Source organism: Chiloscyllium plagiosum, chromosome 29 (assembly GCF_004010195.1).
Source record: "Chiloscyllium plagiosum isolate BGI_BamShark_2017 chromosome 29, ASM401019v2, whole genome shotgun sequence".
NCBI classification, from domain to species: domain Eukaryota; kingdom Metazoa; phylum Chordata; class Chondrichthyes; order Orectolobiformes; family Hemiscylliidae; genus Chiloscyllium; species Chiloscyllium plagiosum.
Window position 1 is genome coordinate 23,023,645 of NC_057738.1, and position 14,288 is coordinate 23,037,932.

Sequence of the window (14,288 nt, forward strand, 5' to 3'; positions counted from 1 at the left end):
TCTCTATGTATTGTTCCTGTCTCTCTTATTATTAGTGTGGTCTCGATTCCAGTCTCTCTCTTTCATTGTTACTGTGGTCTCTATATATTGTTCCTCTCTCTCTCTCATTGTTACTGTGTGATCTGTATGTATTGTTCCTGTCTCTCTCATTATTGCTGTATGGTCTCGATTCCAGTCTCTCTTTCTCTCACTGTTACTGTGTGATCTGTATGCATTGTTCCTGTCTCTCTCTCTCTCTCTCATTGACTGTGCGGTCTCAGTAAATTGTTCCCTGTCTCTTTCTGTTTCTCATTGTTAACCGTGATATCTGTGTATTGTTTCCTCTCTCTCTCTATTTCTCATTATGACTGTGTGATCTCTTCCTGCTGTTTGTGACGTGCCCTGACGCGAGGAAGGGGGTGGCCAGTCAGTCAGTCATTGAGTAAGTCTCTGTGTCTGTTGTGAATGTGTGTCGGTGTTAATGTGGCCGCCCTCTGGACTTTAATGATGCGTGTGTGTCGGCGTTTGGATGTCCCCCTGTCGAACAGCATGCCAGGAGCTCCCAGAGCGTGAGGAAGGCAAAACAGGGGTGGGGAAGAGGAAATAGGTGAAGCAACACAGAGAGAGAGAGAAAAACAAAGAAAGGAAAAGCAACAGCTCACTTTTGTTTTTGTTCTGATTGCCATGCTGTTGGTTTAGCGCTGAGATGGCGGATAGTGCGGGGCAGCAGCAGTCCAGAGGAACGGCAGCCGGAGCTGAATCGGGAGCGGAGCCAGCGAGGCACTCCCGCCGGTTGCGGGACACTCACCCCCGGGCCACTTGCTGAACCTTTCTCCCTGTCTGCAACGCCGCTTCGGATCTGCACAAGGGGCTGCAGAAACGGTATCCGCTGAAGCCGACTCGCTTCCCTTACTGGGATCTTTCTGTACCTCATCTCTCTCACCCACAATCCGGGTGCTTTGGTTTTAAATTCTTTTATTTGTGGAGAATATCAGCAGAACAAGCGGTGGATTCGAGAGAAACACTGGGAATCTCTTTCTTTACTGGGGGAGGAGGGGAGGGGAAGAGAAGGACCCAGGAGCGGAAGAAAGTGGCTCAGAAGTTTGCTGGAGAGCGATTTGAGAAGCGCCTGCCTTTCCCCTCTCTCCTCCTGGTCACCCCCATGGGGGCAAAGCAGAGCAGCCCGGCTCCGAGCGGTCGCACCCGGGCTTACTCGGGCTCCGATCTGCCCTCGCACACCAGCAGCAGCAGCAGCAACGGGAGCAGCCGCTCGGTCGGAGGAGCGGGAGCCGCAGCCGCTTCTACCTCGGGCCAGAGCTCCGGGCTGGCCGCGACCTCCGGCGGTCGGGGCGCCGCCGCCGCTCTGAGCCCCAGCGGCCGCTTGCACTTGGTCTCCCCGCCGCCTCCTCCTCCTCCTGCCCCTCTGGTCCCACCTCCGGCTGCCGGTGGTTTCAGGTCAGCGGCTGCCACCAGCGGCAGGAACCAGTCCGTCAGCATCCCCAACAGCGGCGGAACTTGCAGCTCGCAGGAGGAGTCGGAGGGCAGCACCCCGGAGGAAAGGACGCCCGAGCGGCCGGGAGGACACGGCTCAGCTCCCCGCTTACTCATCGGCTCGCTGCCCGCTCACCTGTCGCCGCACTTATTCGGAGGTAAGCGCTTGTTTAGAAACGCGGGCGGTGTGCTGACATGATTTGGAGATGTCGGTGTTGGACTGGGGTGGACAAAGTTCAAAATCCCCCAACGCCAGGTTATAAGTCCAACAGCCCAATTGAACCTGGTGTTGTGTGATTTTGAACGGTGTGCAGACAGGTCTCTTCACAAACCGACGGCTCCTTTGTATTGGGACCCGGGTGGAAGAGGGATTTCCTATTGATATTTTTTTAAAAAAAACATTGAAACATTTCAGCCCAATTTTAATAGGTTCCATACCTCCCACTCAACGCGGATTCCCCGGCTCTTACCCCTTTCCTAAATTAGATGATGAATTCTAGAGATTAATCAGGCTCTCTACGCTGCCCAGCACTGCCTTGTCAATAGGTGAACTCTTGCGTGGCTCTCCTGCATCCGGACAGCGATCGTGCTTTTGTGAGGAGCCCCCAGTTCCCCAAGTGTTTCACCTGCACCGCAGACAAATTTGTTTTCATTCTGTAGCACCTTTCCTATTATTTACATCTGTGTTTTCAAAACATGTCTTTGTTCCCCCGCTTTGGCTGGCTGTTAACAGGTGATATGGAGGGAGATTCTGTGCTGAGCAATTACGGCGAGGGACTTTCACAACTCCCACCGGCACGCGTTGCTTATTCCTCAATACATTATTTACTCAACTACCGGGTTCTGATTCGAGAAAGCAATTTGCAGCGCCTGAGTGTTTATATAGTCACTTTACCCAAAGCCAGTTCAGTGAATCCTCGGTATAAACTCGGCCAAATGAATGAGGAGCTTGACATCATAAAGAAGTGTAGCGCGGCTGACTCCTGCTCTCTCACTCGCCCCTTCCTCAGGCGTGGTGTGGAGTCAATCAGTTCCTCTCTGAGCGTGAGGGATCTCTATGGTCAGGATGTTTTCTGTGGGGAATCGCATGGCCTCCTACCAACACCTCATCTCAGCAGCTTTTCCAAGATCAGTTGAGCAAAGTTTGCACTATTCCAGGCACCACTGTGGTCGTTCTTGAATGTGTTCAGCTCCCATTACATAGCTCACCACTCTAGTGCTGAAAGCCTCACTATGTGACTAGTCAGGATGTTCACGCATCAGTACAATTTAGAATTGGGTAAGAAGGATGATTGGGAATTTTAAAACCCATAGAGACACATGACTGAAAGTATATCAATTTTGTGCTTATCACATAGTTTATCTTTCTTTGTGTTCCTTATGAATTTCTTCCAACCCCACTATTCTGCCTGGAGATATCGAACCATTCAGCCACTATAACCAGGAAGATTGATGAACAATTTGACACCAGGTTACTGTCATATTTTCCCATTATATATGAGGAGGAGTACAGAGGGGGACTTCCACATGCCTATGTCCTCTCTGCAGGGAGACATCCAGTCTCTACTAAGCTCTATTCTTCCTGTGGTGGACAGTTGTTGGGAAGATTTTGAAATATGTACCTGTGACTAATTTTGTCATGAAGTAATTTACTTCCAGCTTTTAAATAGGTTCCATTAAGTAGGTTGTGCAACGGTTATGATCCTAGAACAGCAGGAGCCCTGAGCTAGAGATCCAGGAAATGTGTGCCAAATCCTATCATTGCCATTTGAATATTTGAATTTGATTTAAAAACAAAATGAAAGTAAAAAGCTAGAATTACACAAAGGAGTGAAGTAGGCCGTTCAGCCCATCAAGGAAATTCTGCCATGCAATGAGATCATGGCTGATCTACTAACCCTCAATTCATTTTCCTGCTTTATCCTTATAGGCCTTGATTCCCTTGCCGATTAAAAATCTGTATATCTCAGCCTTGAATATACTTAACACCTCAGCCTCAACAGCCATCCACGGTAAAGCATGCTGTAGATTTACTGTCCCCTTGAGAGAAGAAATTTCTCCTCCTCTCTGTCTTATTATGAGATAATTGTATGCCTTATTATGAGATTATGCCCTCTGCAACTCAATTCTCCCACAAAGGAAGCAACGTCTCAACTATTTTGAGCCCCCTAAGAGTCTTCTTTGTTTCAATAAGAACTCTCATGCTCCTAAATTGCAATGATACAAGTCAACCTACTGTACCGCACCTCTTAAGAAAATCCCTCTATATTTGGGATCAACCTGTGAAGCTTCTCTGGACTACTTCCAGTGCTAATATATTAAGACAGCCAAATTGTTCACGTTATTCTAGCTGTGCTCTCACTGGTGCCCTGTATAATTGTAGCAAGATGTCACTTTAATTCCATTCCCTTTGACATAAAGACCAACATTCTAATTGCCTTCCCTATTACTCACTGAATGTGAATGCAAGTTTTTCGTAATTCATGTACTAGGACATTCCACATTCTTCTGTGCTGCAGTTTTCACTGGCCTTTCCCTATTTAAATGGCATTCAACTCCTTTATTCTTCCTGCCAAAGTGCATAACCCTACGTTTTCCACCTGCTGAGTTTACGTCCACTCATATAGCCTGTCTATATCCCTCTATTGACTTCTATATCATCCTCACAATTTACCTTCCCATCCATTTTGTGTCATCTGAAAACTTGGCTGTAGTACATTAATTTTTCTCACCCAAGTGATTAATACATATCGTAAATATCAATGGCCCCAATACTGATCCTTGTAACAATTCACTAGATACAAATGCCATCTTGAACTGCCTCCTTCCTTGATCTGAACTCTTGTGGTCTATTAGTTGGCCAAACCTGCCTCAATGCTGATAAACTGCTCTCAGCACGATGGTGTCTTATGCTATTAAGTAGTCTTTATTATTGAAAGTGATCATTCAGTTCCTTATTCTTTTTTCTATGAGCCAGATCTCTGTTATTGTTATGAAAATGCAATTATTCGCTTTTTGCTCATTTTCCTACCTATTCTTAATTTATCATTAAAAATACTTCTTAAACATTTCAGCTTTGCTTTCCTAATGTTGCCTACTCAAAAGGTAGGGATGAATTTATTTAGTAGTTCAACATGTCCACCAGGTCCCCTTCTGGAAGAGGGCATCAGTACAATCCAATGTTTCAATCTGTTCAGCTTGTTTCGGTAGAGGTCAGAGAAGGATGGTGAACTCATTAGTCTTTTAACTGAACTGACTTTGAGAATCAAACTATTTTCAGAACTGGTCTAACAGCAGGGGAATTCCACTGCTCTGTAATAAACTGTTGGATGAGGAAGTTACAGTTCTGACTGATAAGCAAGCCTGGTTTAAAACAGAAATTGTGTTTAAAAGGGGGCAAAGTCTTCACAAAGAAAAACCTGTTACCAATTTGAAGAGCTGAAAGGTTATTTCCATTGCATCAAAGATCCTTGAACAAACAAAGGTAAATGTTGGGGAGCACTTCATGAAAGTGTATATTAATTAAATGACAACTGATGCTTTCCTGTCAGAGTTGCTGTAATAGATGTAACTCTGACTGCAAGTTCAGAAATAATGTCATATTAGGTGCTATGTGACTTTTCAGTTTTTTTAAACCCTCACCATCCAAAACCTGATTATTTTATGATAGTTGGAAAACAAATACTTCTACAATAGCTTCGTGAACTTGATACGGAGATGTTGGTGTTGGACTGGGGTGGACAAAGTCAGAAGTCACACAACACCAGGTTATAGTCCAACAGGTTTATTTAAAATCACAAGCTTTCGGAGCACTACCCGTTCATCAGGTGAAAAAGGAGCAGTGCTCCAAAAGCTTGTCATTTTTAAACAAACTTTAGTGAACTTGAGTTGATGATAGAGAAGTTATTGCTTAACTTTTTCTTATCAGCAAACAACTTCATTATAATTGTCATACCAAATAGGATGATTTTGGCTGAGTTGCACGACTGCTGTATTTTGACTGTGTAAGCACAGTATTTCAAATTTGTAACTATTGGTGACATGGTGCTGTTTATTAATATATATGGTGATGAATTCTCAATACAAGAATCTATTGTAGTTCTGTGAATATTCTCTAATAGTTGTTTGACAGCTGTTGAAAATGATAAGGAACCCCTTGTGTAGTAACACATGCCCTGCAGTAATGGGATATGGGGTCAGTCACGAGTTGTTGCCAGCTTTCAGTTGGCCTGTCTATTGGTAAACACTGAATGGAGGCTGGGCACTTCTATGAGGAAGTGCTTAGGTTTTGTCACACTTGCACATTTCCAGGCAGCTTTTTTTTCTACAGTATTCATTGATGGGATCTGGATAACATTGGCAAGGTTAGCATTTTGTGCCTAATTTTAGTTGTCTTTTGGAAAAGGTTAGTGATTTATAAGCATCATTATTAGTGGCAAGGTTATAGAGTAATGAATTGTGCAAGGGAACAGAAAGGGAGAATGCTGTAGTCACTGATTACAGTCACTGGCTCAAGGAAGGAACGATAGGGAGATTAATAGCCCAGATCTTCCTGTCAGCAACAATGCTGTAGTTTATACTGTTAACTGCATTCTAAATTGCATTCTTAGCTTTTACATCAGCTATGGTGGGAAGCTTCCTCTGTGTCTTCAGCATGGTTCAATTGTTGAGAGGAAATGCACAGTTGAAACAAAACTGTACCCTTGAGGTCTACCTTCAGTTCAGTTTTCACAAGTGTTTTAAAGCTAATCTTTAATCAATTTTTCACTCTAGTTTCTCCAACTGCATCCATGCCTACTGAGAACAGCATTATATCATTCCGGGTTTTAAACAAAAAACTAGGTATGTCCTGGATAACCAGCCCCTGGTTTACTCATTGCCAAGTCCCCATGGAGCCATTTCTGGTGGACAGGAAGACTGGAGTTCCAGTGTAAGTTACACCCTGGAATCTCTGCCTTGCAACTTTCAATAGCTGAGAATGACTCCTGATTTGCAGCAACCAGGACCTGGAAGTTCTCCACCATTGTTCCTGTATCTAGGAAGTATGGGAGTAAAAGGAGGAGGGGAGGTCTTCAAATGATGAAAATGTAGTAAATGTAATCAAATGTGTAGTAAACACTGAGGAGGAGAGCAAAATCTTTCAGGAGAACATTGATTGGTGAAATGAATAAATGACATTTAATGCTGCTGTGTGTGTTTTGGTTTGAAGGATGAGTTATGAACTAAATAGTACAGTCTTAGAAGAGGACTCAGGAAAAGAGCAACCTCATGGTGTACATACTGTACACAAATTTTAAGCATGGTAAAACAAGTTGTGAAACACATGGAATCCTTGGTTTTATCAGCAGAGGAACAGAGTACAAAAGCAAGGCTGTGATGCTAAACCTTTCTAAAATACCAGTTGGGTTTAGCTGGAATATTATTAAATTCTGGGTACCACTCCTTATTAAGGATGCCAAGTCTTTTGAAGAAAGAACAGAAGAGATTTACTGGAATGGCACCAATTTGATATTCTTTATTTGTGTGTGGAATGACCGGTGGTTCTTAGAATGGAGAAGGCTAAGACAAGATTTGCTAGAGACTATCAAAACCATTAATTGCTATGAGAGTAAATAAAAAAAATCCCGGTGATAAAATGGTTACTACTTAGAGGATACAAATTGAATATGCTTTGTAAAGGTATCAGCAACAACAAGAGGAAACATTTGCTTATAACATGGCAAGGTCTTCTGATCTGGAATGCATTGTTTGAAGGGGAAGTGAAAGCAGATTCAATCATGATATACAAAAAATAATTAGATAAAAGCCTGAGGGGGAAAATAATTACAGTTCAATGGCAAAAGACTAAGAGGATGATCTAAATTGGATAGCTCCAACAAACTGTTGGTGCAGGCAAATATCCACTTTCTGTGCTGTTTCATTCTATGGTTCGATAATGGGTTTGAATTATATAAAAACTTGATAAGAGTGGTTGATACTGCCTGTTCAGGCCAAGTATTCTAAAGTTGTTCTTAACAATATTGGAATGTAGGAAATAGGAGCAGGATGAGGCCATTCAGGCCCCTGAGTCTGTTCTGCCGTTCAAATAGACCCACCTCATTTTCCCATTCTCTGCCCATTGCCTTTGTTTTAACAACGAGTAATCTGTTGACCTTTGTCTCGAATGTGCGCAATGACTGAGCTTTCACAGATCTCAGTATTCTGGGATTTACCACCTCCTGAATGGGAAAAAAAAAATAAATGAATGAATAAAAAAAATTATTCTGAGACGATGTCTCTTGGTTCTAGACCAATCCTCACAGCCAATGAATGCATCTTTTCTGTATCTACCCTCCTGAGCTATGTAAGAATTCTGCATGTCAATGGGATCAGCCCTTAGTGCTCCAAACTAGAGAGAATGTCTGCCTTTGTCTCCACAATCTCCTGTTGACGGACACTCTGACCATCTCAGGAATCGGTCTGGTGAACCTTCATTGCACAGCTTCTATGGTAAGCATATCCTTCTTTAAGAGGGTTTTGTCACACAGTGGTAGTGTCCCTGCCTCTGTGTCACGAGGTCTTACTTCAAGCCCCACCTGCCTGGTAGGTGTATCATGACAAGTATGAACATGTTGAATGAAAATAATTATCCTTCCTTGGGTAAGGAGAGTAAAAGTTTACACAATGTTCCAGCACAAACAAAAACAGAAATTGCTGGAAAAGGTCAGCAGGTTTGGCAGCATCTATGAAGAGGAATCAGTTAACGTTTTGGGTCCAGTGACCCTTCCTCAGAACAGTCCTCCAAATGTGGATTCGCTGAGGTTACATATAATTGAAACAAGACATTTTTATTTTTGTGGTTAGCATGATCAGTCATAATGTGGCTGCACATTGAATCATTTATTTAAGATTAATTTCCTTTTGCTCGCCCAAAGAAGTGAATATTGGTGAACTATGCAAACATGATGACGTTACTTAACTTTAGTGCCCATTTAAGAGTATTCACTTGCAGCTGCATTGTGATGAAGGATTACGGCAATTAATTTGCTTCCTTAGACCTATTAGTTGGTAGAACGCCTACAATTGACTTGCATAGTACAAGGAGTAAGGCTATTCAACCCCTCAATTTAATCTGTCATGTATTTGGGTCCTGGCTGATTTTATATAGTGATGCCATTTTCCCTCCTTGTCTCCATGTCCCTCAATGCTCCTGCCTATCAAAAATCATATTAGTTTCAGTTTTGAATTTTTCAGTTGACTGAGCCTCAGTATCTTTTTGAGGGAGACTTTTCCAGATTTCCATTTCACTCTTGTCTGAAGTTGACTTCCTGGTTTTCATCCCTGATTGGCCACGTTGTTACTTTTAGGATTACTGTAGGCCACTTTATTCTGGATTATTTTTCCCTATCAAAGCCTTCAGTTATCCGAGTCAGATAATTAATTCATCATTAATCTTAATTACACCAGCCCTTTATTATCTATATATATAAGGGAATATAAGGCTTGAGTTTGCAACCTGTCTGCATGATCTATCATTCTGATGGATCAGCACTGCACCCACTCCAAGGGCGATGTATCCTTCCTGAGCTAGTGTCCAGAACTGACTGCATTTCTCGACATAGGGAATAGCCAGTGATTTTAATTTTAAACAGTAGTTTTAAAGCGAATGACGAGACTTCTCTGACCAACTGGCAGGGTGAAAGTTAATTTTAAAGACACTTCATTTGGACAGTGTTACCCGTGGGCCGCAGAAGACAGCCAAAGCGTGGAAACAAAGTGCTGAGTGTTCATTTCCAGCCTCACGGCCAACAGGGGAGTTTGTCTCCCGTGTCGCGCTTTGGGTTTGACTTTCAGGAGTTGAGACCTCGTGCGTGTGTGCAACTTGCTTCACGACATTGAGCGGGGTTGGCTGCAGCGACGGCTCATTATACTACAGACAGGAAACAAACGGCCTGCCTTCCTGCAGCAACGAAAACCTGCCCCAGAAATGGATTGACTTGTCTCGGTGTAATTTTTTTTATTGCTCGTCTTTGCGCATGTCTGCCTCAATGTCCTTCAGTAGTTGCAGTGAGCTGGCAGGTGTTGTCTGTATTCCTGGGTTGAATGTTCTCCGGGCGTGTACTATTCGTGAAAAGCCCCACCCCTCCCCTTTTGGATAGCAGCTGGCTGCGTGTTCAGTATACTTAATGCTGCTCCAACTACTCTGTAACACAGTGGCCGTAACCCTCTGCAAAATTATAACCATAATGTCTCCATACAACGTTCGGTGGTGTCTTGTAATGCATCAAACTTTAAATTTGTTGCTAAATTGTTTCAACATCTGCTCTTTTGCACAAAACGTCGTTTATCATAGCTGTGATAAATAAGAAATTAAATACTTAACAATGTGGAAACAGGCCCTTCGGCACAGCAAGTCCACACCGACCCTCCGATGAGCAACCCACCCAGACCCATTCCCCTACACCTAACACTAGGTGAATTTAGCATGGCCAATTCACCTAACCTGCACGTTTTTGGACTATGGGAGGAAACCAGAGCATCTGGAGGAACCCCACACAGACATGGGGAGAATGTGCAAACTCCACACAGACAGTTGCCTGAGGTGGGAATTGAACCCAGGTCTCAGGCGCTGTGAGGCAGCAGTGCGGCAGCAGTGCTAACCACTGTGCCACTGACACACAAAGTAGTAGCTGGGCAACATCTGGTCAACTATTGGGTTATGCTATTTTTCCAAGGTCTCTTTAACCTTGTTGTAGTCTGGATTAAGGCCAGAGAGAGGTTGGAACTTTGCAAACAGTAGTTCGAGATTCAGTTGATGTTAAAGAGCAAAATAGGTTCTCAAACATTTTTGTAATTCAACCCTTTGGGTTTCCAACACCCCCTGCTCCCTTCCAGATATGTTGATTTATAATCCTGGTCCTCATGTGGAATAAATTTTGACACTCTGATAGATATATTCACTAACTGAACATGTGATGTTTTTCTCTAAATAGATTGCCTGATCTTGTGATCAGAAGTTTCCCCTCAGCTGGCCATAACACTCACATGCTCTTGGGTTGCCATTCCGTCTCTTCCAGAATCCTGGAATATTGCAAGCACCTCCTTGACTTTGCAGAATGTTGAGCACATTAGATATGCTCAAACTAGCTTGTGTTACTAATAATATATAAGCAAGATTTACCTCTATCTTGCTACGCATACTGTTGTATAAATTTTGCCCTGAACTGACTGGCAACCCCCATGAAGGGCAATCTCTCCTTTGTGAGTTGAATGTAGCATACCAACTCCCACCTAACAAATCAATCAAACATCAGCTTAGCGTTTGCTCCGACCAAGATCAGCTAATTGAATTTGCAGTGTGCCTTGTCAGCATGGTCCCAAATTACTCCACTTAACACCTCACGCCATAATTTTTGTTAGGCTTTGTTAAAAGACGGTTTATTTTTTGGTTCTCATGCTACTTTCCAAGGGGATTGGAAGAGCTCACCAGATGGCCTGCCTGCCTGCCTGCCACCTATCACTCAAGTGACATCACGTTAACAGTTCAACTGGTCATTAATCTTATTGCAGTTTCTAGAGACAGAGTAAGATGCTTGCCATTATTTCCTATTGTAGTAACTACACTTCAGAGCCATTTCATTGGCTGCAAAGTTCTTTGCAATGTGCTAGCATCATGAAAAGTACAAGTACAAGCTCTTTCTTTCTATTTAACTGTGTCCTGTCAAGTTTGGAAGTCATGGATGCATTATCGAGATTTGTGTCACGGGATTCATAATTTCACGAGTAGCTCTTTTGATAACTTATTAGATCAAACACATAATTAAATAATGGCCAGTGTCTTAATTAATGGATCCATCCCCTGGGTATTTATATTGAATTCTGTTTGTATCATACATCTGATAGTTTGACGATTAATAGGAATGCAGGGTTTCTTTCTGTGATGCATCAAAGGTTAATGCGATAACTACGTGTTACTCTATTATACTCGGGATGTAATTGGAACAGTGTCTTTGAGGTCAATTTTGTGGATTTAAAAAGTTTATGTACCTTTGTCGTTCTCTTCATTCACTGTGTGATGTCAGTTACAATGTTTGCACTCAGAATGTCCTTAATGTCATGTGTTTGGAATACTTACACTCTGAACTTTGTTTTAGTTGCTAAGTCCATCTCTTTGCTCCTGGTGGCAAAATCCCCTGCTGCTTTAGTAAGGGAACTGGATTTGGTAGTGTTAGCTGGTTCAGGAGTGTACTTCTGTGACAATTCAACCTAAACCTGCCTTCATTATGCTGTGTGCAAAGTATTTTAAAACTTTTCTAACTCAAGATAATCCCTGAAAGAAATTTTCACAAGAGAAAGGTAAATTGATGCATATCCCTGGATTATGGAAGCTTTAATCCAGATAACATGAGGTACAAATATTTATCTGGATATAACTAAACATAAACATATCAATTGACAGTTGGTGTGTTTACTAATACAGTACAAACCTTCATATGTCAAGATTAGAGTGGAGCTGGAAAAGCACAGCAGGTCAGGCAGACTGATTCCTGATGAAGGACTTCTGCCGGAAACATTGATTTTTCCTGCTCCTTGGATGCTGCCAGACCTGCTGTGCTTTTCCAGCGCCACTCTTATCTTGATTCTGATCTCTAGCGTCTGCAGTCCTCACTTTAGACTCGTTGATCCAAAGCTTCATATCCTGTGCAGTTAGGTGACGGGCTATTCAGTGGATATTGTTGGTGGAACCATAATTTACCTTTTATGCTCTGCATTTTAGCCTATATCTAAGGCCAGTCATGTGGATAGCACCAGTGGAGGCTAAATTGATAGAGGAACTGCTTCAGAAACATTTGTGTTTTTACCTTGTCTCAATTGAGGGCAGTTGACTACTTGACCAATTCTAATATTCTCCAGCGATCTCGTCCTTTGAAATTCTGTATTGTTCTTGGATGTACTTCCTGTGAACTTCCAGAATTAACATTGCCAGAATGGTGTGTCACCTCTACCCATTGAAATGTAACTACATCCTGTGGAGAGGATAAATTTGAATGTGGTTTTTAGGTATCTATTCCTTCACCAGTGGAATAAATCCATAGTTGTATGGTGGCTTATTAATAGTCTTCTCTAGACTTCTAACCACTGGGGAACGAGGAAATAGGAGTCAACCATTCAGCCCCTCAAGCCTGTTCAACCAATCAGTTAGGCCATGATTGAGCTTAATTTTCAATCTACTTATCCACATTTTGTACCACAGCCCTTGATATTGCTACCTATTCTATTAATATCCATCTTGGTATTTTCAATTGTCTCAGCATCTTTTAAAGAGAGAGTTCCATCTTTCCATCATACTTTGTAGAAAACAAAACGTTGTTATTACACTCCAGAATAGCTTGGATCTAATCTTAAGACTACCAATTGTGGATTCTCCAGCTAGAAGAAATATTTTATTCTGTATCTACTCTTTTGAATCCCTGATTCATTTTAAAATTTTTAATTGGATCATGTCAACTATTTAAACACAAGAATGCATGCAAATTTTACATGCCATGTTCTCATAATGACATCATTTTGGTGACTATGGGATGTATCTTGATGCTTAGTACCCATGACTGAATGCAGCAGTTGACATTTTGGGTCCAGTGACTCATCCTCAGAGCTGATGGTAGTTAGGAAAATGTCAGTTTATGTGTAGAAGATAGGTGGGGGGGAGGGAGTAAGGAGTAAACAATAGATAAGGATAGAGCCCAAGGAGAGAGAAACAGTTGGATGGACAAAGGAGTCAGTAAGATCTGGGTGGTAGGGTGTTAAAGGAAACTGTAAGTGGCTAACAGTAAGTAGTGTTAGACCACCAGAATAGTCTCAGGGCTCTTCACTTCTTCCTGGAGCAAATGCCTGAACGGTCCGCACCCACCACCACCCTCCCCCACTTGGCTGAGCTCGTCCTCACCCCCCGACAATGTCCCTTTCAACTCTTCTCATTTTCTTCAGGTCAGAGGGGAGGCCATGGGTATCTGCATGGGTCCCAGTTATGCCTGTATCTTCGTGGAGTACGTTGAACATTCCTTGTTCCAGTCTTATTCCGGATGCCACCCACAACTCTTTCTGGGATATATCAATGATATCATCGGTGCTGCTTCCCCCTCTTCTCCGGAATTGGAAAAGTTAATCGATTTCATTTCCAGTGTCCACTCTGCCCTCACTTTCATCTGTTCTTTCTCTGGCTGCTCCCTTTCCTTGACATTTCTGTTTCTATTTCTGGGGATAGACTAGCCACTTATGTCTACTGTAAACCCCACCGACTCCCACAGCTACCTGGACTATACCTCCTCACACCTGCTTCCTATAAAGACTCCATTCCATTCTCCCAGTTCCGCCATCTCCATCACATATGTTCCGATGAGGCCAACTTCCACAAGGGAGCCTCCAAAACATCACCTTCTTCCTCAATTGAGGATTCCCCAGCACCATTGATGGCAGGGCACTCAACCGGGTTCGACCCATTTCTCACACTTCCGCCCTCACCCCCATCTTCCCTCCTGCAACTGCAATAGGGTTCCCCTTTTCCAAGGTAAAAACTATGACTGCAGATGCTGGAAACCAGATTCTGGATTAGTGGTGCTGAAGAGCACAGCAGTTCAGGCAGCATCCGAGGAGCAGTAAAATCGACGTTTCGGGCAAAAGCCCTTCATCAGGAATAAAGGCAGAGAGCCTGAAGGGTGGAGAGATAAGCTAGAGGAGGGTGGGGGTGGGGAGAAAGTAGCATCGAGTACAGTAGGTGACTCAGGGAGTCCCTCTCCCACTGCAACTCCCAGGTCATTTCCTCTGCCCTGAAGCTCTTC

The 14,288-nt window shown here is 43.0% G+C and overlaps 1 protein-coding gene across 2 annotated transcripts in view; it reads left to right on the forward strand.

Annotated features, from left to right (window-relative positions):
- The first annotated feature begins 373 nt into the window (after positions 1–373).
- The window catches only part of LOC122564430 (E3 ubiquitin-protein ligase znrf2-like), a 205,011-nt gene continuing 191,096 nt past the window's right edge, over positions 374–14,288 (forward strand). Inside the window, exons 1-2 of one of the 2 annotated variants that reach the window (XM_043719278.1) lie at positions 374–1,628; positions 6,244–6,675. In XM_043719278.1, the coding sequence (XP_043575213.1) occupies positions 1,142–1,628; positions 6,244–6,404 (648 nt within the window). In that variant the 5' untranslated portion in view covers positions 374–1,141 and the 3' untranslated portion in view covers positions 6,405–6,675. Of the gene's footprint in view, positions 1,629–6,243; positions 6,676–14,288 lie in introns of those variants that run through there. The other variant, XM_043719277.1, reaches the window with a different exon arrangement.